Below are 24,503 nucleotides of genomic sequence, written 5' to 3' on the forward strand. Positions count from 1 at the left end.
ATCGGCGCTCTGAATCCTGCAGGGCGGCGTGAAATCATCCACCCATCATCTATGAAGAATTACACATGCAGGAAAACACAGGAGCTCACAACAGGATGACTAAGCAGCAGTTCATGTCTGGATTTACTTTGCGTAATGAGTGTGTGACGCCCTGATGCCATCGGGATCAACAGTGTGTGTTCTGATAAAACTTCCTGGAAACCAAGCAGCAGACGAAGTCTTCAAAATGTTCAGAGAGCAGCATGAAGAACTCAGACACGGGCTGGAAATGATAAATTACTTTTATTGAGAAAAAAGTGATTATGAAAACAAATGACCTGCTTGAATTTGTCACTGTTGGTGTGTGTGTGTGTGTGTGTGTGTGTGTGTGTGTGTGTGTTTGCATCACTGAGATGTGGCCATGATGCTGGAAACACCTGCGAAGAGAAAAACAGGAAGAACATCGAGCTTTAGTTTCCCCTGCAGGTATTTATCACCATGGACACAAATAAAAGCTGAGACATGATACGCTTCACTTCCTTCTGTGTGACGCAGACTGAGCTCGAGCCCGCCTCAGCTCAAAGGGACGTGAATGTGCTTCTTCATATAATCTAATACGCGCTCAGTTAAAACATGGTAAAGAATACTGGAACCATCACAAGTTATCAGAGCCCGAAGTGACAAATGTGAAAATTGCTTGTTTTGTTAGGCTAACAGTTGAAAAGCAATCAACTTAAAATGACAGGAAGGAGACAAAAGGAGCAAACCCTCAGTTAAAAATCGAGATTCAGAGAAAATCTATAAAGAAAATCCTAAAACTCTCATAAAAAACCTTTAAAAAAGCTCCTAAAAACATCGAATCTAAGTGAGGAACGTCATTCTGCCCAGGGTTAAATGAAGGCAGGAGTGCTGGACGTGCAGTGAACGCAGCACTGAACGCAGCTCGTCTCCATCAGGCGTGACCAGTGCAGCCAGTCACAGGTTGAACTGGTGCTAAAATGCAGTGTGAAGATCATTTCCTCGTGCATTCATCAGCACTCACTCTCAAAGTCGATCTTCTCCACGATGTTCTTGGGCTTGACGCTCTCCTCCTGGTTGAAGATAAAGATCTGTCCTTCCTCGTTCTCCGTCCAGCCGTACTTGTTCATCCAAACCTTCACCTGCGTGTCTGGACGGACAGACGGACGGACAGACAGACAGACAGACAGACAGACAGACAGACAGACAGACAGACAGACAGACAGACAGACAGACAGACAGACAGACAGACTTGAAGCTGGACGTTCAGTCACGTTTGCTTTTCATGTTGATTACTGGAACTTTAAAGCTGCATCAGAACTTGTTGTCTATGAAACTCAGAGCTTCTATCACTGCTGAGTTATCATGTTTTGCGTCACAGAGGTATTTTATCGTCTACAGATTTGCTTTAACTTGCAGATCATTAAAGATTCGGTGGGTTTTTCTTACCCAGCGGGTCTCCCAGCATCTCAGCCAATAGCCGGTGCTCGATGGTCTGGTAGGTGATGCCCACTACATGGCAGATGACTGAAGAGGAAGAGGAATTAACAGACGATGTTCATAATGTTTACACATCTTTTCATTTTGGCCGTGATCCTCCACAGACCGCTCGATGACGTCACCTGCTTGTATTTACTGTCAGACCTTAACGTCCACTGTGCTGAGGAAGAAAATGAAACTCACACTTGCGAACGGAGTCCTCGAAACCGGTGATGCCGTCGATGAGCTCTCTGTTCTCCTCAAGACTCGTCTGTCGGGGAGACAAGAAGGAGAACATGAGCGAACGATATCGAGTGGACAAACACTTTCGCAAGTCTGGAAAAGAGCAGAAGGGATCAAAACAAGGACAAAGATGTCACAACAAGGAAACGAGGAGCGTGCTGAGCCAGTCGGCAGGAGTGGAATCTAACATTGGATTAGTCAGCTCTGGATCAATGGATTAGTCAGCATAAAGCCTGACTTATTTCTGGGATCAAGAAAACTTTACGCGGAAAACAACAATGAACTGGACAGCTGAGACAGTTCTGCTTCATCAGGTTTTAGGTGGAGGAAACTAAGAGACATCCTTTCTTTGGTGGCAGCTTCGCAGCCATGGAGGGAGGAACATCGACTCGGGTTATTGGGTTTAGCAGAAAAATACATCTACGTATAAAAGATGAACAAATGACCCAGAGGATGAACAATGGAACAATGGAACAATGTGTGTGTGTGTGTGCGTGTGTGTGTGTGTGTGTGTGTGTGTGTGTGTGTGTGTGTGTGTGAGTGTGCGTGCGTGTGTCTGTCGTACCCAGAAGCTCTGGAAGTGGCATGTCTCCAGCAGGTTCCCCAGGTAGAGGATCTGTCTGATGGGGCGCTCCTCTTGCTGCGACACAGTAGTCAAGGAAATGCCCCCCAACCCCAAGAAAGAGCCCCCCTCCCCCCTCCCACCCTGAATCTATTTACACATTTCTATGTAGACGCACAGCAAGGAGGACTCTCAATGTCACTAAATAAGGCTCACTGAATAAATAAATAAACAAACAAACAAAATGACACTGAGGGTCTTTACACGGAGCCTGAAAACAGCACCAGAAGGATACGTGAGTCTGGTCGATCATGCACTTGCACAGAGTGAAGTCGGTGTGCGGCAGGTTGGTCAGAGCCTTCAGCAGAATCTGTGAGGTCACTTGAGTCTGGAAGTAGGCGGGGTTGAACTGGTACCTGTAGGGATGAATGGACCCTTAGAGAGAAATTTCTTTTTCCTAACTGAATGTTACGATAACTGTTTTGAATCCAACATTGTCCCCACGCAGTAACACTAACTTACAGCTTCAGGACAGCCAGGTTGGCCTCCAGGTCGTAGGCGTTTTCTCGAGCTTGTGTCTCCACATAGCGCTCCAACGTTGCAAGGTTTTCTGGGTTGTACCTGTGAGAGATCATCATCCATGAGCAGTGCAGATGGCTTCATGAATATCTACTTATTCTACAAATAATAATGCAAAGCAGCAGTAAAAAGGAAACTGACAATGATTTATATTTCATCTTTGTTGGTCACTTATGGAGTTATATATATCATAAAGGACTAAAGTAATGCTGTCCTGAGTAAGTTAACTAATGTTTTCTTTTGTCTGCAATAACCAGAATTAGCATATTCGGGCTAATGTCAATAAACAGCTTTCAACACAACATTTCCATGTCAATGACTTATTCTAATCTAACCAACAGACCACATGGATCTTTAATATGAGTAGATGTTATGATGGCAAAGCAGCAAATAACTCCCAATACGCGATCTTTAAAGGGGAAACGTTTGTAGTTCAGTCGAGAGGAGCTAGCTAACATCAGCTGCTGAGAAAACCTGACACTGAGTTCAGCCTTAATGTTTGTTTAAAGTTAATTAATAATAAATACAGTGTACACACTGGCATTAGATGGAGAAACGGAAATCCTGAACTGAATCATGAAGACAGCCTCTGTGAACAGGCTTACCGCCACTGATTTAACTCAGCAAATGTTAGCTTAAAACGTTAGCAACCAGGCTATGCTATCGTTAGCTTGTTCGCCAAGTTATCAATTTGTTGAGATCGTTTATCCATACCTATCGATTCCTCGTAGGAGCTTACCCACGTTCGCCCTCATCTGCTCGAACGACGACGCCATTTGGTCCAGACTTTTACGGTGAATTTAAGGCGAAAATTGAATTAAACCCACACGTGGGCCGCAGAGTGGAAGAGTTACCGGGGCGGAGGGAGAAAAAGGTCGGAACGGAAAGAAAGACGCACAAGCGAGCCGGAAAATACACGGACACACATAATCGACGGACCGTAGTACGAGTATGAACCGTCGTTTGCGAAAACAGAATAAAAAAACACGTAAACTAATCCTTTAAATGGTTAGACGCGGACAGCTCATAGTACCTTTAATACCTGCGTTCATACTGCTTCTATGTATGAATATGTAACTACAATAAAACGCTGTTTACGGATACGTCAGGAACAGCGTAATTTAAGAAGCGCGTTTTGTTTTGTGACCGTAGCTACGGGACGGATGAAGGGACAACAGTAAATTACTGCTCAATAGGAAAGCTTGACTAACAATCTTTCCCTAAACATGGCAGCACATCTGAAAAAGCGAGTTTATGAGGAATTTTCCAAAGTTGTGCAGGTAAGCACACGAAACACTTTTCTCGCTGCTCGCCGTAGACTCGTGACCAAAGACGAAAGCTGATAATTGTGCTTGAGAGCTAACTAGCTCATTAGCTAATGCTAAGCGGCTAACTAACTTAACCCAACCTTAACTGATCTGCTGCTTCACATAAATATGTTATCTGATTTGACCTTTTTAGTTTATAGTACAGTCACTTTAAAACAAAGGATTGAAGTATCTGCTTTATATTAATACTCAACCTTCCGGTGTTTGTTTTAGAGTCTTGTCAGCGGATTTCATGACATTACAGTGAGCTTGATATTATTTTAAGGTGCCAAAGGTTTTGGCAGAAAGACTTTGTTAGGTTAGTGCTCTGGGATGAATTTGAGAAGCTGCACGTTGTGTGAATTGAACTTGTCTTTGTGTGGTCATGAGATGGTGTATCTTTATTACACCATGTTTTCTCAGTGCTGTCATCACATATCAAACCTATGCATGATGTATAGCTGTCACCTCTTCTTCTCTCTGATGTTAATATTGGACTTAAGCTGAGAATAAATGTTGAACAAAGCCAAATTTGTGCAAATGCTATTTTTACAAGGAAGCTGTATGAAGCAGTGATGGGTCAGAGAATCAAAGAGTAGAATATACAGACGACAGACTCTCCACAGAAAAGCAGAAATGACACACTGTGAGGGGAGACCAGGATGCAGCTTGCTTTGTGTAGAGACCGATTTCAGTTTCGGATGTTTTATGCTGGCAGATTCCCCATGAAGAAACTCCAGCCAAAAAGCTGCGTCTGTCCAAACCCAGTAAGTCTGCGGCTCTGCACATTGACCTCTGTAAGGCCACCAACTCCACTGACGCCCTGCAGTACCTGCTGCAGTTTGCACGCAAGCCTGTGGAGACGGAGAGCGTGGAGGGGGTGGTCAGGATCCTGTTGGAGCACTACTACAAGGTAAGGAAACATGAGCCGTAACCAGGAAGATCTGTGAAGAATCTGCTACTTTATTAAGAGCTTAAAATAATAAAGATCACCTCTGCACAACTGTACTTAAGTCCCTCTGCTGTCCTCACCCATCGTCAGTGGTGCCTTTTATGGAAATTTGTATTTTGCATGAAAGATCTCTGCAGCTGGAAGCACAGTTTCGTAAGTGTCGTAATGTTCATATGGTTGAGTCTAAGACGAAGACAGACAAAAAACATGTGACACTGCTGCTGCTGGTGTCCTCTCCCAGGAGACAGACAACTCTGTGCGGCTGAAGATCGCCTCTCTGCTGGGTCTGCTGTCTAAAACGCAGGGTTTCAGCCCCGACTGCATTGTAGACGATGCCATCAACACCCTCAGCAACGAGAGTAAGACATATTTATACATCTTAATCTTTTTATTCACTTCTTTACACAAATGCACATTATACTCTCTGTCATTCCTTCATTTCCTGATTTTTTTTTTTGTTATGAAGAACTAAAAACACTCATTTAAACATCAACATAAAATGAGATGATAGTAAAGTGTCCGTTCGCTTCCTCTCTGTGCCTGCAGAGTCCCATCAGGTCCTTGCCCAGCTGCTGGACACCCTGCTGGTCATTGGTACACAACTACCCGAGAGTCCGGCGGTCAGACAGAGGCTCATAGATGTGGCCTGCAAGGTGACACGCAGGCCGCACGCTCTGTGGCGTTTGTTGGAAAAACATTCTGCTTTGTGTTGATGCGAAAACTCTTCTGTGTTTTTCTCTTTCTTCCTCGCAGCACCTGTCTGATACGTATTTCGGGGTGAGGAACAAGTGTCTGCAGCTGCTGGGATGTCTCGGCATGGTGGACGCTCCTCTGACCAAAGATAGCGAGGGACTGAGCACGTCATTAGGTTTGTACTCCATATATTTAGAGGGCTGAACCAGCTCTTATTCTGGATCATTTGTCCTCAGTGCCTCGTTAGAGGAACTTAAACTGATTCTGGGGATATTTTAAAAAGAGTCCTGATGAACGTGTATCCTTTTGTTTTTTTTGTGGCAGAAGTGATTTGAAATATTACTTTAGACTTGAAAATGTTTGCCATTTTACCCAGAACTTAAATGAAATGAAGTTTGAGCTGTTGTGTGATTTGTTGTGTTGCTGCTCCAGGAGGAGTGAGGGATGTCCAGAATATCATCAGCGACTACTTTGGGGACCAGGACCCCAGAGTCCGGACTGCAGCCCTCAAAGCTATGGTGAGACTCCGCCAACACCTGCAGCCGCCAAACACTCAACCAGCACCTCATTCATTTATTGATGGACCCCACAGAATAGAATTTCAATCCTCAGCCCACCTTTGTTTCAGTCATGATTCTTTTGATGTAATGCTGCTCGTTCTGTGTGCTGCTGTTTGTTTTCCAGCTGCAGCTGCATGAGAGAGGAATGAAGATTCATGAGATCATTTATGACCAGGTGACATGTTTGTTTGTCTTTACTGAGTTATAGAAGAATCCTGTAGTTAACGGACCTTCTTCACAGGTGACATGTAGACTGTTGAAGTCTGTTTCAAGACACATTTCTCTAAAGTAATGATAATAAAATCACAATTAACAATGTGCGTGTGTGTTTGCAGGCCTGCAGGCTGCTGTCGGATGATTACGAGCAGGTCCGCTCTGCAGCGGTGCAGATGGTTTGGGTGCTCAGCCAGCTGTACCCAGAGAGGTGAGTAGACGCTAACATTCAGACTGACAGCGTTCGCTCCACTGTCTGATCTACATTATCGGCCTCAATGCCCTGACAGCAGGTGTAATAAATAGATAATAAAGAGAGTTGGTGAGTTAGTTGCTTGAGGCTGAATTTACCAAAATAACTTGACATTTTAGATTTCCATGCAGCCGTTTACTCACTGATTGGATGCACCAGTTTCTAGCGGCCTTGCCTGGCGTGTAGTTCACTGTTCTGTCTGTCCAATCAGCATTGTGCCCATCCCGTCGTCCAATGAGGAGATCCGACTGGTTGACGATGCATTTGGGAAGATCAGTCACATGGTCAGCGATGGGTCCTGGATGGTCCGGGTACAGGCGGCCAAAACACTGGTGAGGGAGCAGGACAGTATTCAGTTAGTTTCACGCCTGTAAATACTGACATAAGAACAACAAAGAGTGTGACATTCATACATTTTTTTACCCATTTTAAGGCAATTTGTCTCTTGAACCTGGAACAAGTCAGAATTGAAGGCTGTCAGATTAACACACTGACTACAGCAGCACAAGGTTGAAGTTGAATAACCACACTTTTGGTGCATATTTGGCCCACGATGGGGTGACGTGAATGAGCCTCCTGTGAGACCTTTCACTGATCTGCACTCCATGTCTGAAAAGAGCTTTTGATTGAGGCACGAAGACGACGTTGAAAAGTGAAGCCTGTCGAATGTTTCCTTGTGTTCAGGGTTCGATGCTGCAGGTCAGCCCTCACTTTCTGGAACAAACTCTGGATAAGAAGCTGATGTCAGATCTCAGGGTGAGCGATCAAAGCTCTTTTTACTGAAATGAGAGACTATAACACCCAGCACGCCTCCACTCACTGCCTTCTCCTCCTCCTCTTCTCTGCGTCCAGAGGAAGCGTACGGCCCACGAACGGGCCAAGGACCTCTTTGCTTCTGGAGAGTTCTCCTCTGGCAGGAAGTGGGCCGACGACGCGCCCAAGGAGAAACTGGATACAAACACGGTCAACCTGATCGCCTCGGGGGCCTGCGGTGCCTTCGTTCACGGCCTGGAGGACGAGATGTTTGGTATGTGAAACATGGTGCAGTATGTCCGTCCAGATGATGAAGTGTTTAGATATATAACAGTGAGTTATGGTAGCAGTGGTAGCAATAGACGGTTTGTATCTGAGGCCTCATGGGGCATTGTTTGTGGTCATGGTCATTTTATTCATTTCACACATTAAATGCTCTTTGACTTGAGTGCTTTTCACACTCACGCTCTCTTCGTCTTCACTACTCCAGAGGTCCGTATCGCAGCGGTGGAGGCGTTGTGCCAGCTGGCTCGGTCGTCTCCCAGCTTTGCCGAAAAGTGTCTGGACTTCCTGGTCGACATGTTCAACGACGAGATCGAGGAAGTGAGGCTGCAGTCCATCCACGTGCTGAGAGAAATCTCCACCCATATAACGCTCAGAGAAGACCAGCTGGACACGGTGCTGGCTGTGCTGGAGGTATGCGTGCGCGCACACACACACACACACACACACACACACACACACACACACACACACACACACACACACACACACACACAGTTTACTTAATGCTCAGTATTGATACACACACACACTGATGAGGTCACTGTCCATCTCCAGGACTCGTCTCGTGACATCAGAGAAGCTCTCCATGAACTCATCTGTTACACCAACGTCTCCACTAAAGAGTGTATCCAGCTGGCTCTGCTGGAGCTGCTGAAGAACCTCAACAAGTATCCCACCGACCGCAACTCCGTCTGGAAGTAAGACTGTGTCCCCGCGTAAGACAGTGAGGACATTTACATGAAAAAAACAATGAAACTGTTGATGATCTGGTGACTGACTGTGTTTTCTTCCTCCCCTCAGGTGTCTGAAGTTTCTGGGTTCCCGTCACCCAACGCTGGTGTTGCCGCTGGTTCCTGAGTTGCTCAGCACGCACCCGTATTTCGACACCCCGGAGCCGGACATGGACGACCCGGCCTGTATCCTTCACACACCTGCTTTAATGCAGACGAGCCGTCAGACAAGTGAAAGTCTCCACGTCAGCTGTCCACTTCAAATCTGCCATCTGCTTGTGCAGCTTTTCTTTTCCTAATTCAACATTTTTAGTTGAAACCTGTAGTGAACAAGCAGCATCTTACAGCCACACTGACTTTTTCCATTTAGTGTCTTAGAGACAGACGGACACAGAGACGTTTACCTGCCGCTCTGGACGTGTGAACCATGTGTTTCTTGACTCGCTCGTCTCAGACATCGCTGTGCTGGTGTTGGTGTTCAACGCTGCCAAGTCGTGTCCCACCATGCCAGCGCTGTTTTCCGACCACACCTTCAGACACTACGCCTACCTGAGGGACAGTCTGTCCCACCTCGTACCTCCGCTAAGAGTGAGACCTGAAACACTGCAGTACAGTCATCAATAAGAATGGAGACAGAAAGAATACAGTCAGTCCACACTCGCTGTCTCTCCTCTCACTGTCCTCTTGTCTCTCAGTTGCCTGGCAGCGGTCTGGACTTGGTGGACTCGCGTTGTGGTTCAGGGTCTTTGGAATCCGCTCCGCTCTTCCTCCAGCAGAGTCTTAACAGGGTCAGCACCATCCAGAACCTGGAAGCACCTGGAGCCCAGGACCTGCTGGACTTCACCATACGGTACAGGCAGAGTTTGGAGCTTGTTTTCTGATGCTTCTCTGCTGAAATGGTGAAGTGTTTCAGCAGCGTCTCTTCGGTGGAGGGATGAAGAGGAGTGTGTTCATGTATTTCCTCTGTCTGTCCGTCCGTCAGAGACCTGCGGAGGCTGGGCGAGCTGCAGACAGAACTTGCTGGAGCTGCTGACTTCTGTGCTACATACCTGCGCTGCCAGCTGCTGCTCATGAAGGTGTGTGTGTGAGACTTTGTCTGTAATGCTCACACTGGTATTTGTCTGGAAGCCTTATGTTTCTTGTTTATTGTGTGAAGACTTTTGGGGGTGAAGATATCATTGGCGTCACGCCGTGTTTCCTCAGGCTCTGCAGGAGAAGCTGTGGAACATGGCCGTCCCACTCTGCCTCAAACAAAACGTCACGGCCACAGCAGCAGCTCAGCAGGTCAGCGCACACACACACACACACACACACACACACACACACACACATACACACGTCAGCATTACCACAGCTGGGTGGCTTTTGTCTAATGAAATGTGTGTGTGTACTTGTGTTTGCAGATATTGGAGGAAACCTACAAGCTGGAGTTCTTATACAGCGGTCTGGACAGCAGACAGGTGGCCACGATACATCACGTCCGCCTGCAGGCCAAAGCTCTGCAGCTCATCCTGACCGCTCGCACCAGGCAAGGGTCAGTAAACTCTCTCTCACACACACACACACACACACACACACACACACACACACACACACACACACACACACACACACACACACACACCGTATACATTTCAGACTTCATGTGGAATACATCTGTATGCAGATGTTTCAGTTGGTCATTTCTCCTCAGGTTGGATCCTCTCATCAGCAGCTGTGAGAAGTTTTTGCAGGACATTGAGTCTTTTCAGAGGTAAAGTCTTCATCTGTGTCCACAGTTTTGCTGCTTGTCCATGTTTAGTTTGGACTCAGGGGACATTGTGGAGCTCTGTGGAGTCCTGGAGATACAGACAGTGGCACGACTGAGGCAGACCGGCCATTTAGGAGCTTGTCTTCCTCCTGAACTCGTATTTTGTAAATGTTTGACATGTTGGTTAAACATGAATGGAGGCTAATGAGCTGCAGGGATGGTGTCCAGTCACTGTGACTGAGGACGAGTGTTGAGGACGCCATCTGCTGCCTGAGGAAGTGTCGTGCATATTCTTGAAATGCTGTTTTTTATCTCCACGTGTTTTAAAGACCAGTTTGCATGGTGGAGTTTTGTGTGGTAGAATTTGGGTCTAAGTCTCTGCTCTCCTCTCCTCTCCTCTCACTCCTCCTACGACCCCCAGACTCTTTCTGAAAGAGCTGCCCCACCTCCAGGACAGTTTTGTGGATAAGCTGTTGGAGCTGATGCCCCGGCTGTCATCCTGCAAACCAGTGGAGCTGGTGAAGATCCTGCAGACGACGCTGAGACAGAGCGGCCTGCTGCAGCTCAGACTACCTGAACAGGTATCATGGAGGAAGGAAGGGTGACCCACACATGAACTTCCTGTTCGCTCTCAGTCAGTGTGTGTGTGATGTGCGGCTTGATAAGCAGAATGCTTTTTCTGTCTTCCTGCCGGTCGCCAGATCCATCAGGCGACGGCCACCATCATAGAGCCAACAGGGGAGTCTGACAACCCACTGAGGTTCACGTCTGGCCTGGTGGTGGCGCTAGACATTGATGCAACGCTGGAGCATGTCCAGGACCCCCAGAACACTGTGAAAGTGCAGGTCAGTCTGATGTGTGATGGAATGACTGAACTCAGCTTCTCACTTGATGTTTTTTCAGTCCTGAAACGAGCGGTCGGAGACTCTGAAGGGGATAAAAAGCTTGTGATGCATTTGAAAACTTGCTTTGTCTCCTTCTGTCTCTGCAGGTTCTGTATCCAGACGGCCAGAGTCATGTGATCCATCCTAAACCTGGAGACTTCAGGAAGCCCGGACCCGACAGACACAGACTCATCACACAGGTTTACCTGTCACACACCGCGTGGACAGGTCGGTGTCTCACACACACACACACACACACACACACACACACACGTTTTCACCTCCATCTGCTTGTAATAAGTGTGTCAGACTTTCTGCTGCTTCAATAAACGACTGATCCAACTCAAAATCTGCATGAAATTCGGAAAGAAGAAATCAGTTCAGCTGTCATTCAAATCAATTTAATAAATGATTTGTTTGTGATCGTGATCTGAGTGGGAGATACACCCCCCAATCTTCCCCTTCATCATATTCAGTTTCCTGTTTCCTTCACCAACTGTTTCAATCGTCTCCGTCTTTCTCCTCCAGAGCCGTCTCAGATTGAGGTGCGCCTCCTGCTGGCCTACAGCTCCTCCTCAACCTCCCTCTCCTCCTCTCCCTCGGCGTCCAAACTGGGGTGGAGCGACAGCATCGACAGCCTCCCGCCACCAGAGGCCGCCGTGGAGGGGATCATTCCGTTCAGCAAGCCCGTCAAAGTCTACATCATGCCCAAACCTGCGCGGCGCTAACAGGAGTCCTAACACACCAAAGACGGACAAGACTTTGACTCCACAGGATGCTGACTCATCGTCGGCCATGTTCGCTTCTTTAGCGTTAGCTACATTTTCAATAAATTCAAAACCATTTCTGCTTTCTCTTCACAGCAGATTCATTTTTAAAAATTGGAAAGCAGAGGAGTAATTTATGGTAAACTCACAGGAGGCACAGGAGTGTGTTTTCAGCTGCAGTGTGTCGCTTGTAGGTGGAATATTTTTGTATCAGCAGTTTTTTCTCATAAAGACTCGTGATGGAGATGATTCATTTTCTTTTTATTTGGTGCAGCAAACAAGCAGAAATCCATTTTCATCTCATGAAAAATGTGCTTTAAACTCATTCATTCATTCATTCATTCATTCATTCATTCATTCCTTCCCTTTAATCAACAACACCACCTGTGAGCTGTCTTTACCTGACAGCTGATCAGTGGTCAGTGCACTTTTACAATCCACAAAATGTATCTGACAGCAGCTGAATCCACCCTGTTTATCAAACATATTCAGGCCTTCTGAAGTGATTCTGTTTGAGATCTACAAAGATTTCTGTGAGCTCTCTAAAGCAGCCGGAGCCTCCTGCAGCGCTGACAGTGAACCCTGGGCAGTCCTGGGCTGACTGGGGGCAGTGGTGACTACAAGCCGGCCCCCGTCTTGGAGGTCGTCTGGGTTGGCGCAGCAAGTGGAGGGTGAGAGCCTCAGCAGGTGGAGTGGAAGACCCCACCCACCTTGGCCCCCTGGCCAGCTAGTTTGTTGTATTCAGCAACGGCCTTCTCTGTCTGCAGGACTTTGACATCAACACCTTTCTGCTTCACGAAGTCCAGGGTGGAGGAGGGAACCTGAGAGGAGACGACAGCACAGACTGACTGACCGACTGAGAGACAGACAGACTGACTGAGAGACAGACAGACTGACTGACTGACTGAGAGACAGACTGACTGACTGACTGACTGAGAGACAGACAGACTGACTGACTGACTGAGACAGACAGACAGACTGACTGAGAGACAGACAGACAGACAGACTGACTGACTGACTGACTGACTGACTGACTGAGAGACAGACTGACTGACTGACCGACTGAGAGACAGACAGACTGACTGAGAGACAGACAGACTGACTGACTGACTGAGAGACAGACTGACTGACTGACTGACTGAGAGACAGACAGACTGACTGACTGACTGAGACAGACAGACAGACTGACTGACTGACTGACTGAGAGACAGACTGACTGAGAGACAGACAGACTGACTGACTGACTGAGACAGACAGACAGACTGACTGACTGACTGAGAGACAGACTGACTGAGAGACAGACAGACTGACTGACTGACTGAGAGACAGACTGACTGAGAGACAGACAGACTGACTGACTGACTGAGACAGACAGACAGACTGACTGACTGACTGACTGAGAGACAGACTGACTGAGAGACAGACAGACTGACTGACTGAGAGACAGACTGACTGAGAGACAGACAGACTGACTGACTGACTGAGACAGACAGACTGACTGACTGACCGACTGAGAGACAGACAGACTGACTGACTGACTGAGACAGACAGACAGACTGACTGACTGACTGAGAGACAGACTGACTGAGAGACAGACAGACTGACTGACTGACTGAGAGACAGACTGACTGAGAGACAGACTGACTGACTGACTGAGAGACAGACTGACTGACTGAGAGACAGACTGACTGACTGACTGAGAGACAGACTGACTGACTGACTGACTGACTGAGAGACAGACAGACTGACTGACTGACTGAGAGACAGACTGACTGACTGACTGACTGAGAGACAGACTGACTGACTGACTGACTGACTGACTGACTGACTGACTGACTGACTGACTGACTGACTGAGAGACAGACTGACTGACTGACTGAGAGACAGACTGACTGACTGACTGACTGAGAGACAGACTGACTGACTGACTGACTGACTGACTGACTGACTGACTGAGAGACAGACTGACTGACTGACTGACTGAGAGACAGACAGACAGACAGACAGACAGACAGACAGACAGACAGACAGACAGACAGACTGACTGACTGACTGACTGACTGACTGCACACAGGAAGTGTTTCAGACACGTTTTTCTTCGTCTCTAACAGAACAGATGTTCTCCTGTTTCAGTCAGTCCAGCTGTCTCCTCAGGAAGCACAATGGTTCACATTTTACTCTACAGGCACATCGACACAACCTGATGTGTGTTTTCACGTGTATCAGTACAGTGACTGTGTGTTGGGCTGTGAGCGCTGCCAAAACTGGATAAACTGGACTTTGGTCTGTTTTACCTGCAGGGCCTCACTCATGCCTCTGCCAATGACCAGCAAGTCTACTCCCTTCTTCAGCACCTCCTCCAGATCAGCAGGTTGGACTCCTGGGTAATGCTGCGGTGACAAAGCAAAGCAATGTGTGAGCACTGTTAGACACTGCTAAGTCCTGTCCATGAAGAGCGTGTTTGTCCATATTGTCTTTCCGTCATCCTGCACTCCTGCACATACGTTCAATACGTATTGTGAACACTCACATCGGTCCCAGTCTCTCTCCAGTCCCAGGCCCGGCTGCCTCCGGGCCAGACCTTACAGTCCTTGTAGCTGGAGGAGCATCCTTTCACCTTCATGTGGCCCCAGGAGAGAGAGGCGATCTCTGGAGAGGACATGTTACATCAGACGACCTGCTGGAAGACAAGGAGGACACACAGGTAAATGATGACTGTGCAGGACGCCTACACATGCAGGGATCGAACCATCAACCAACTCGACACCCTGAACCACAGCCACATCTCATCAGACCGCACCCTGTCTACTGATAAACTGCAGAACTATAATGGAAAAAGAAAAAAACAAACATGCAAGCAAGCACACATCAAGCGGCTTCAATCATCTGCATCAAACTGAAAACGCTGGAAACTAAAAAGCGCTGGCTTAAACGTTGCGTCGGTCAGTGTGTTGGGTGGTTTTTCCACAGCAGCTCTGGCCATAAGTAAACCACTCTGCAAGAACCAGCTAGGCTGTGCTGCTTAATACGCTGTTGTTCAGTGCACTTTACAAGAGGAAAGAAGGTCGAAGAAGAAACACACGCTCTCCTGAAAATGTGTTGAAGCAGCAGAGGTGTTAACTTGCAGTAAGATCAGCTGAGATGAACATTAGCTGCCAGTTCTGCTCTTATTCAGAGGAGCTGACTGGGAGCTATTTTGGTACTGGCCGAACAAACCATGGAGCAAAGGTCTGCGCTGCTACTTAACCTTTCTTCACATCAAGACTGGACTGCGCTTTTTCGGTTTCACTCATGCATACAAACAGTAACTCGACCCAACTTTCAGTGATGATATGATTCAAAGCCACAGCAGATTCGCTGTGAACACACACCAGAAAAATGCTCTTCTGTCTCCTCACCACAGAATCAAGATGTGAGTAAAGATCAGTCAGAAGCCGCTCAGGCCTTTACTTCACTTACAGAAACATATGAAAACTACAGAAATGAGTGCTGATTTACTGTAAGTTGCTGTGGATAAGATCATGAGTATCTACACTGCTGAGCAACATAATGAGAGTCTGGAGGAAAACCCACAGAAATCACCTGCTGTAGCTCCTTTAACGAGGCTAAAACAACTTTCTTTTAAATCCTGGACAGTTTAATGACAGTACACAAACCACTCCTGGAATAGTACACAAACTCTGCCACCATCGCAGTACTCTGTTACAGCTGGTAACCTGACTACATCTGACTTTACACTAACATTATACATAACATGAACAAATATATACAGTTAGCTCCTAATTTATAACAGTTCTGTCTGTCATATAAAGTAATCTGCCCAACAACAGGACAGTGAGATATTACCCTGTGACGCTCTAATGGTTTCAGCACAAGCTGGAGATTAAAGTTGTACTTTTTTAAAAATTAAATTATTCAAAGGAATACAATAATAATAACACATTACACAGAGCCATTAGGAGGAAACCAATATCATAATCAATTAAAACCTGTTGCATAAAACCTTTAAAATCCATCATTCTTATTTCTAACCAATTTAAAAGAGCTGACAGGTGAGTCCATGTCCAGTGTGAAAAGAAGTTTTCATACTTTTTCTTATGGATAAAAATGAAAATATGTAAAAATAAATAAATAAATAAATCAATAAATAAAATGTGTCTATCTTTAAGCTTGAATGACAAAATAGAAGAATATCGTATTTCTCTTTAGATTTTGTTTGTTATGACCTTTTCTGTCTGCTGTCAGCGCCACTTCAGAGTTTATTTGCACTAAATTATCCAAACTAAAGAATAAATGGCTTTTAATAAACTGGACTAAACCTGAAGGAATAGCTTTCATTAATAAGTTAAATTATCTGGACAGTGCCGTGTCAGAAGCGGCTCATGTGTCATTAAGGTTGTATAATAATCAGAATAATCTAAGTTTACGTACCTGTGTGTTAGCTGTTAGCCGTTAGCCTCTTCGCTAACACTGTAAACACTGCGCTGCTCGCTGATTGGTTACAGGAAGTGAAAACTTTGCTGCGTCAGTGTTTTGGCTAACTGGACTTTAACAAACTAACTGGTTTCAACAGCTCGTTTAGTGTGGAGTCACATTTTAACTCGGGAGTGAACATACACACACACACAGGCATCTACGTTACTGTACCTAAATAAGAAATCGGGTAATAGTAGTTGGGCGTGTAGTTTGTCCAAATGGAGTTGCCGTACCTAGCAGCCCAAAATGGCGGACACATCTGCGCATGCGCAACGCCGACCCGGCTAAAACCGGAGTCCTCGACAATGTTGGCAAGAATAATTAACATCAGACATGATTTAACTGAAAAGTAATATTTACTGCATTTATTTTAAAAACAATCTTAAAAGTGATCATTAACACACCCAAAACATGACCAACAGCAGTTTCAAAATTCAAAAATGTAGAAAGGCCTCCTCAGATCAGCACAAGACAACAAGTTTTCTCAGTTCCTCCCAGACTTTACATTCATCAAGTTTGCGCAGAAATTAAGGCTCAATAACATTTAGGCTTCATGTAAGCAACAGCAGAAAAGTTCATAAACACACAGATGTTAATCGTACCACAGCAGTTTCCTGACCCCACGATAAAATGTACCACAGTGCTGTTCAGATATACAGGCAGCAGAAGCAGTTCAAAATACAAGACATCCAGTGTAAACAGTGACAGTCAGCCGGGATGTAGTGAGATTACCCCTGAGATCCAAAGCAAGCGTGGCAAGTTTCGTTCCAGGCTGAGAAATATCTGAAAAACCTCGATAAAATGATGAAACCTTAAGCACCAAACAGGATATTACTTCAGATGTTACCTGTGATTTGACATTTCCTTAGAAGTTACAGACATTCTGGAGAAATTATGCATTTATTAAACACTAAACAATGAAACCTCATACCGCTGATGATGAAAAGTAGATACACGTCGTATTAAATGAAAGCTTGAGTGTTGACGTGTAAAATGTGTAAATGAACACATCTGCACAAGAGAAATATCCAGTCTACACAAATGAGACACGTTCAGTTTTGGGTGAATGTCAGACAATTGAGGAGAGTTGAACACCTCAAACGCACCGTGATGTCTTTCATCAGCGGGTTCATGTTGGAGCTGCCTTTCAGGTCACCTCCTGGACCACGCTGAACCGGATAACGAGCACTGAACTCCTCATCGAGCCGTCTCCCCCTTTAAACCGTGACACTGTCTTGAAATGTGACTGACGATCTCTGAAAATTACATTCTCCTACATTGACAGGTCAAATAAATACATCCCCTCTCCTTCTGACTGCTGGAGACTCAACGACAGCGGCTGAACTTCTCGTGGCGGTCTGCGACCACACCCCCTGCGTCCTCGCTGCTGTACTTTAAAAAGTCAAAGATGATCAAACGCGCAGGTTATGAGACGAAACACGTCCCTGACGACATCAAACATTCAAATAAGCATCACATCTGGACAAATCCTACAAACTGTTTGTGTTTAAGAATTTTCCTCTTCAGATAAAAAAAAGAAAAGCCAAGCCGGCCTGCTGTAAGTGCCTCAGCTGATGACATCATATCCCATAATTCACTTCAGTGTTGAACCATTGACTCAAAAATGAATTTTGGATTCATCCTTAAAGGTTCACCAAAGTCAATGGTTCCTGAAATCTGCACTGACATGATTTTTACTGTCTAACTTTTATTTCATCCAGTGCCAGAAAAAAAAAATCTGCTTCTCAAAGCAGTTTGAAAAAACATCATTCAGAGGCGGGAAAAGACATCAGGTCTGTGAACCTCGCAGATGGAGCGTCCATCAGGAGACGGAGGCCGTGGACTGTGGGTGCGCTGTGGCACAGGAGTAACCCATCTGTCCAGGTCTCCGTGGCCGCGCCAGCAGCCAATCACATTGCTCGCTGCCGGAGAGCCCCTCCCTCACTGTTTCTCCTGCCCGTTTCGTCGCCGTTTCCTGGCAACAAGGGGCTGAGCTCTGAAAATAAAAACATTAGCATATTACTGAATTATAATCTTAATTACCAAATCAGTCCGGCTTTATTTATGTGGTGTGAAATCTCCAGTTCGTCCCAGAGGGCTTTGCAGTCTGTGCAGCATTAGCTTCCATACCTCTGGAAACACGTAGCTGGAGCTAACAGCCGGCGTGCACGCAGCACTGGAGCCACAGAGGTAAAACCGTGTAAAACATCTCTAAAAACCACCTCAGGCAGCTCAGTTCGTCACTTAAACAGACGTGTGGAAGGCAAAGATCTTTAATGCTGCTCACAGGACACCATCCAAACCTCAACAGACAAACGTCTTCTTTATTTGCCCATAGTTGTGAGGACAACACACCTCTTACTGTACAAAACGTCCATTTATCAGGCTTCAAATGAACAGTCCAAATCTGAGCAGCATCTAGTGGTGAGGCAGCAAATCACAGCCAACCCCCTCCCCTCACCCTCCCCTACGGTGGCCCTGAAAATCTGCTCGTCGTACTTCTGCAGTTCTTACAAAAGTATTAAGTCTCAGTCAGTAATTAGGTCTCGTCGTGCTTCTCTCACCTTTCATCTCTGTTTCCGTCTTGTTATCTGCAGCAGAGTTTGGCTGTTTGCTGCTGGCGGAGTCGGCCGCATTAGTTTTTACTTCCTCCTGCTTCCCTGCAGGTTTTCTCCCGTCCACGCTGTCCGTCTTCACCAGACACAGAGTCTGCAGCAGACCCATGGCGTCGAAGCTTTCCTCAGAGGATTCATTTCGTCTCTTCAACAACTCCAGCACCTGACGTCAGAAAACACAACAAAACGTGTTCCCGCCTCAGTTTCTGAAATTAATAATCGTATACGACACAATTATTTACATCATTGTTGTGTTTTCATTATTCTTCACACAAACACACCTTGATGTATTTGTAAGACTTCAGGTCACTGATGTTCTCGTCCAGGAAGAGCAGATACAGAGAGAGATCGTCCCATTGGCCGTCAGGAGTGGGCAGGACACCTATAGTGGGCAGTGACTGGTAGGTTTCCAGGAAGTGGGCGTATCCATGGCAGAAGAGGGGACGGAAGCTGGCGTAGATCACCACGGGAATCAGTGCAACGAACAGGACCAAGTTGACATAACTGGAAACAGAAAAAGAGTCGAGACTGCGGTTTAGCATGAGCAGGGGTGGACAAAATAAGAGAGACACCTCGTGCTGCAGACAAATACCTCAGCAAAGAGAAGACTCCCACCGCGATGAGCTTACACTGCACCTTGTCGGGGATGTCTGGGTCAGAGGCGAGCAGGCCGACCCGCAGATTGCAGGCAAACTCGTCTGTGACGGAGGCCAGGCGGAGGTAGTAGCCCAGGTAGACGCAGGCACACAGCAGGGTGACGAGGGTCAGGCCGCGGCACAGGAGGTAATAAAACAGCAGCACCCGGGAGCAACGCTTGGTCACCAGAAACTTCTCCACCAGCGGGTAGTTGAAACAGTCCTCAGTTTGGTCGCTGGATGACGAGCAGACGGAGAAAGAACAGTGAAGAAAAATGAAGTGATGTCACTGATGATCAGCTTAATAACTCCGTAGAAAAATCCTCCTCTGTCTCTAACAAAACGCTTCGTGTGGGATCTTTAAGACGCCGCACGGTACCTGTCTGGGGCGGGCAGTCCTGAAGTGGCCACGCGTTTGGCCAGAGTGACAGCGCGGTTGTAGCATCTGTCCAGCTCCTCCATGATGAAGCTGAGGTCTGACTGCAGGAGGGGCGCCACCGAAAACCTCCAGAACAGCGCCGGGGTGTACATGAGCACGGCCACGAGCAACAGAATGTAGGGAAAGAACTGGAGGGACGAGACGGGACAGAGGACGACAAACATGAAAATAACAGAATATTCAGGGTCGGACAGCGGTTGATGTAGGAGACATGCAGAAACAATCAAAACACTGTCAGTCCTGCAGTGAGGCTGTTTGCTTCCTCTGATGTTCTACAGAGCAGAGCTTTTCTTCAACAGCACAATAAAAACTCTGGAGCCAATCATAAAGACATAATCTCACTGAACAGCGTCTGATGTGGGTTTGTCCACTCTTATCTCTGACCCCACCTGAACGTAGAGCAGAAGCAGCAAACAATAGATAAACAGAGCGGCTGATTTTTGGACGGTGTCGGTGTCTGCAGTGAGCAAGCGAGTTACTTCAAGTATCATAAATGAAAGGACAAAGTTTAACACGAAGCAGCGCAGGCGACTTTCGTTTCACTACACGTGTCGCTGCACAGCGTTTCTACGTGCTGTGCTGCTGCTGTCACCACGCACACTTTAACAGAACCACCACCTCGTTCTCACTGTGCTGCACATGTCTGATTCCAGTGAATGATGTCCAGGTAGGAACACGCTGTCTTCACTTAGAGACAGAGGAGGACAGAGGACTGACAGAGAGCTTCATCACATGGAGCGACGACGATCACCTGAAGATCAGCATCAACTCAAAAGTGTTCCTGCAGAACATTATGAAGTCTCAGTGAAGCTGTTGTCAAATCAAAGGAGTCAGAAAGGCCGTTTAGGACAGATCTAATGTCCTAATGAAACTGTCCTCAGATACGACGTCAATGAGAATGGGACAGATGGACGGACATCCCAGAAACAGACACACACCCTTTACTGCACTCTATACTCAGCTTTAGCCAACAGCATCTTGATTCAGATATTCTCAGCCGCACCCTCAAAGCTGCCTGTGAACATCGTCTGTTTGAATTTAAAATCAAAAACCTCTCTCAGAAAATCACTGTCAGACTTTTATTATTTCCGCGAGCTTGACACACCGGAACGAGCCTCACTTTCATTCCAACACATCTTTTTACTGAACGCAACGATGACTCAACGAAATCCTGTCTGCTCCAGCAGTAGACTGACAGGTGCACCTGTCCAGGTAGAAGGTGTGTTACAAAGTATTTTCCCTCATGGTGTGTGTGTGTGTGTGTGTGTGTGTGTGTGCGCGTACCTTGTGCAGCCACAGAGGTAGAGTGTGTGTGTGAACGGCTGCCCAGCAGTACGAGTCCACATAAGCAGCCTGCCTCCAAGAGAAGTTAGTGGGAGAGAAGCAGCTGATCTGAGTTCCTGCGAGGAGCAGACACACAAACAAGAGCGTTAAAGCAAAGGATGACAAGCTGAAACAGATTTTTATCATTTCAGCTTTTCGTCTGCAGACGTCTAAAGACTGAAACACAAGCCAAGCTGTTCACTGCTTCGACATCCTTGAACAAACGATGGAAAGATTATAATCCACATGAACCTCTGAAGTCCATGTGAGGCCAAGTTTTCAGAATAAGTGCAGCTTTTCTGCGCCTCCTTCCTGGAATGACCCCCTGTTCTAGACCTGAGCTAGACCAAATCTGCTTTTGGAAGAGCCTTTGTGGTCTCTCCTGGCTCCACATCCACACTCACCAACTGAAACTTCTTGAGCGAAGGCCAAAGAGATGAGGAGGAGGGGCAGGCCCACGGCCACACAGGTCACGATCTTGTCCACGGCCAGCTCGGTCCGGACGCTGCGGTATCGAGCCTGGTTGGGTTCCTTCAGCAGGAAATCGCTGAACACGTACTCTGTAGCCACGTGGGCGATGGCCATCTCGCCGCTCTTCTGTCACCTGCAGCGCACGAACAACAAATCCTGCAGACACAAAAACCAAGAAACACGTTCAGATGTTTCTCTGTGTAGACGTGTTCCTCCACACGGTCTGAAGGTGTTTTTGCCTTTATGTCAGGCAAATTCACGTGCAGCATGCAAAGCAAGGCGTCGGGTAGCAGCATGCGGTTCCATCCAAAGAGGCTGTTAAAGCACCGCAGACGGTCACAGATGTTTCCCGGCCTGGTCGACGGTTACTTCCACAAACTGCTCCTTCTGCTTCCTACTGCAGCTCTTCACGGTTCATCGGCAATGAATAAGCCGTTCCTTTGACAGGTGTGTCGTGTACAAACCTTTGATGGTTTTAGCTTCAGTATCGACGTTTCTGTTACAACAGATGTGAAGTTCTGATGACAGCAGCTCGCAGCGAACAGACAAGTGGTGCCTCCTTTAAGCTCTCCTTTTCTACAAAGTCTGCTAAAATACGGACTGTCCAGAAACTTGACAGAAGGTGCAACCTGTCACCAGAAATGTCTGCAGTGATAATTATGATGTGTATTTCTTGAAATTCTGGTTGAGTCTGTTCATGCAACCACATTGCATTCATAGCTTCTTACTTACATCCCATTCCTCAAAAACTCAAAGCTGAAAACGTCCAATAGTGCTTAAACATCACCTAATGTGACTTCAGCTGCAGGCTTAAGTGACTGACAGGCATGAAGTGATTTAAATGATCAGAAAGCCTTCATCACTGATGATTGTTTGCTTTATTTGAGGATCACAAACTGTTAATCCTCATTTACCCGCCAGTTTAGTCTCATGCTGCCTTCACGGACAGCCTGGTACGTTCGCTTCTCGGAATTTCAACACGTTAAACTGTGAAACATGTTTATAAAACCAAACAACTCGTGACTGTCTCGCCACAACATCAACAGGCTCCTTTGTGTAGCTGGAGATGGGCTTCCGCAGTGCCCACGGGTGTTTTTCAGTTGGCACAGTTTCGTTTATTATATTTTCTCAGCTAACTTTCACTTGATTTGGACGCTCGGTAAACTTTGACCAAGTCAGCTAGCTAGCACGAGACGTGACTGATCAGAAAAGAAATATCTGCGGAGAAGAAGCACAAACAGACTTAATCATCACTTTAAAGTAAAGCTCACTTCACTTAGAGGCTTTCGGTAACTTAACGCGAACCGCTTGTTCTCAGGGATCAGACAAAACGATGGTTAGTTAATTGATGATGGCGTTAGCTCATTATGATTTACTGTAAAACGGGATAATGAACTTGAACTTACCTACCGCATGGATGTACAACAAGAACCCGCCGGCCGGTCTATTAAAGTGTCATGGCTGCAGATACACAGCTTCTGCTGCAAAAAGCTCACTTAAAACTCCAGGTGTTTTCCAGGACTGGACGTAAATAATGCGGCAGAGCAGACAGTCAACAGACAAACAATAAACACACCTCTCGAGCCTTCTTCCTGTAAGACTGAAAACTCCTTCCGCCGTATTTAAAGCGATGCCTTCAGGTGCTAATCGACAACTCTGATTTCCAGCTGTCATGCTGCCTTCAAATGAAGCTCGTTAATTTGTTCATTCCGAAGTCGAGTAAAGTCAAGTACGCAATAGTGATGTCTTTAAGTAGGGTTGTGTTCATCACCCAAAGAAAAATTATTACTTTTGTCTTAGTGCAGAACATCACAATTTTTTTTTTGAAAAATTAACGCAACACCAGTTTATTGTCAGCTGTAAAAAATAAATTAAAAGGAAAACTAATATTTAAGTTAATATCACCACAATGTGAAAACAAATGCCACCAAATAGTAACTGCACCCCAGAAGCATTGTTATATTATTATCATCATTATATTATAAAATGTACCAAAAAGGTTAAATTAATTAAGCAAAATGCAGAGAAATGTGATTTGCAGCAAAGCAAGTTTCATTGTGACTGTATTTCCGGGCATTCAGTTTGCAATTTATTGTAACTTTTCGTATAGTTTCTCAGTTGTTCTTCTGTCTGAATGTTCACATCATTGCAGTCTCTTCCTAATGTGCTACAGCATTGCTAACTGCAAAGGCCAAGCCCCGGAAGACAAACTGAGAAACGCAAAGAGAAACCGAAGAATGCAAACCGAATGACAAGCAGCACAGTCACACCGAAGCTGGTTTCATTACACTCTTTACCTTTTTTCTTTTGTTACGATAGTTTTGTGTTGCAGTTATTGATGGATGGTTTATTATCCCACATGACCCCATCCTCTGTGCCCTGCACAACAAGGATGCCTCAAATAATGACGGTTCGGTCGCCAACGCTGACATAAACAGCTGACTGGGACCAGCATTCACAGGCAGTGGCTCCCTACACGGGGACACTTTCCTGCTGTTGACATTGTTTAATTCTGAGGGATCATTCAGCTAAAGGG

General features: G+C 46.2%; 4 protein-coding genes across 7 annotated transcripts; 1 reads left to right on the top strand and 3 right to left on the bottom strand.

Annotated features, from left to right (window-relative positions):
* Positions 1-263: 263 nt before the first annotated feature.
* Positions 264-3,730, bottom strand: eif3k (eukaryotic translation initiation factor 3, subunit K). Of its 2 annotated transcripts, none has more exons than XM_070970560.1 (8): positions 3,575-3,730; positions 2,804-2,902; positions 2,577-2,697; positions 2,285-2,359; positions 1,681-1,747; positions 1,447-1,524; positions 1,022-1,147; positions 264-416 (listed from the first exon to the last, which is right to left on the bottom strand). In XM_070970560.1, exons 1-8 carry the CDS (start codon positions 3,634-3,636, stop codon positions 385-387), a joined length of 660 nt encoding a protein of 219 aa, XP_070826661.1. In that variant the 5' UTR covers positions 3,637-3,730; the 3' UTR covers positions 264-384. The 2 variants fall into 2 exon arrangements, with proteins under 2 accessions (XP_070826661.1, XP_070826660.1); XM_070970559.1 differs by having other exon boundaries at positions 2,285-2,362.
* Positions 3,731-3,786: 56 nt separating this feature from the next.
* ints4 (integrator complex subunit 4) lies at positions 3,787-12,256 on the top strand. The gene is made up of 24 exons (XM_070970138.1): positions 3,787-4,140; positions 4,886-5,080; positions 5,361-5,478; positions 5,666-5,772; positions 5,873-5,987; positions 6,245-6,330; positions 6,497-6,547; positions 6,708-6,796; positions 7,050-7,170; positions 7,523-7,594; positions 7,691-7,865; positions 8,082-8,287; positions 8,432-8,574; positions 8,678-8,793; positions 9,062-9,195; positions 9,303-9,457; positions 9,590-9,683; positions 9,811-9,891; positions 10,011-10,141; positions 10,301-10,360; positions 10,779-10,938; positions 11,059-11,202; positions 11,349-11,469; positions 11,770-12,256. Exons 1-24 carry the CDS (start codon positions 4,087-4,089, stop codon positions 11,967-11,969), a joined length of 2,928 nt encoding a protein of 975 aa, XP_070826239.1. The 5' UTR covers positions 3,787-4,086; the 3' UTR covers positions 11,970-12,256.
* Positions 12,244-16,713, bottom strand: aamdc (adipogenesis associated, Mth938 domain containing). Of its 2 annotated transcripts, none has more exons than XM_070970147.1 (4): positions 16,440-16,713; positions 14,539-14,688; positions 14,303-14,398; positions 12,244-12,829 (listed from the first exon to the last, which is right to left on the bottom strand). In XM_070970147.1, exons 2-4 carry the CDS (start codon positions 14,668-14,670, stop codon positions 12,689-12,691), a joined length of 369 nt encoding a protein of 122 aa, XP_070826248.1. In that variant the 5' UTR covers positions 14,671-14,688; positions 16,440-16,713; the 3' UTR covers positions 12,244-12,688. The 2 variants fall into 2 exon arrangements, with proteins under 2 accessions (XP_070826248.1, XP_070826249.1); XM_070970148.1 differs by having other exon boundaries at positions 12,250-12,829; positions 14,539-14,685; positions 16,440-16,676.
* Positions 16,714-16,824: 111 nt separating this feature from the next.
* On the bottom strand, positions 16,825-23,563 carry LOC139336452 (pannexin-1-like). Of its 2 annotated transcripts, none has more exons than XM_070970581.1 (8): positions 23,378-23,545; positions 21,901-22,123; positions 21,458-21,573; positions 20,114-20,301; positions 19,692-19,970; positions 19,381-19,603; positions 19,049-19,262; positions 16,825-18,480 (listed from the first exon to the last, which is right to left on the bottom strand). In XM_070970581.1, the coding sequence occupies exons 2-8, from the start codon at positions 22,079-22,081 to the stop codon at positions 18,395-18,397; spliced, it is 1,287 nt and encodes a 428-aa protein (XP_070826682.1). In that variant the 5' UTR covers positions 22,082-22,123; positions 23,378-23,545; the 3' UTR covers positions 16,825-18,394. The 2 variants fall into 2 exon arrangements, with proteins under 2 accessions (XP_070826682.1, XP_070826681.1); XM_070970580.1 differs by having other exon boundaries at positions 16,826-18,480; positions 23,374-23,563.
* Between the last annotated feature and the right edge of the window lie 940 nt (positions 23,564-24,503).

This window comes from Chaetodon trifascialis, chromosome 9, assembly GCF_039877785.1.
Source record: "Chaetodon trifascialis isolate fChaTrf1 chromosome 9, fChaTrf1.hap1, whole genome shotgun sequence".
Classification (NCBI taxonomy): domain Eukaryota; kingdom Metazoa; phylum Chordata; class Actinopteri; order Chaetodontiformes; family Chaetodontidae; genus Chaetodon; species Chaetodon trifascialis.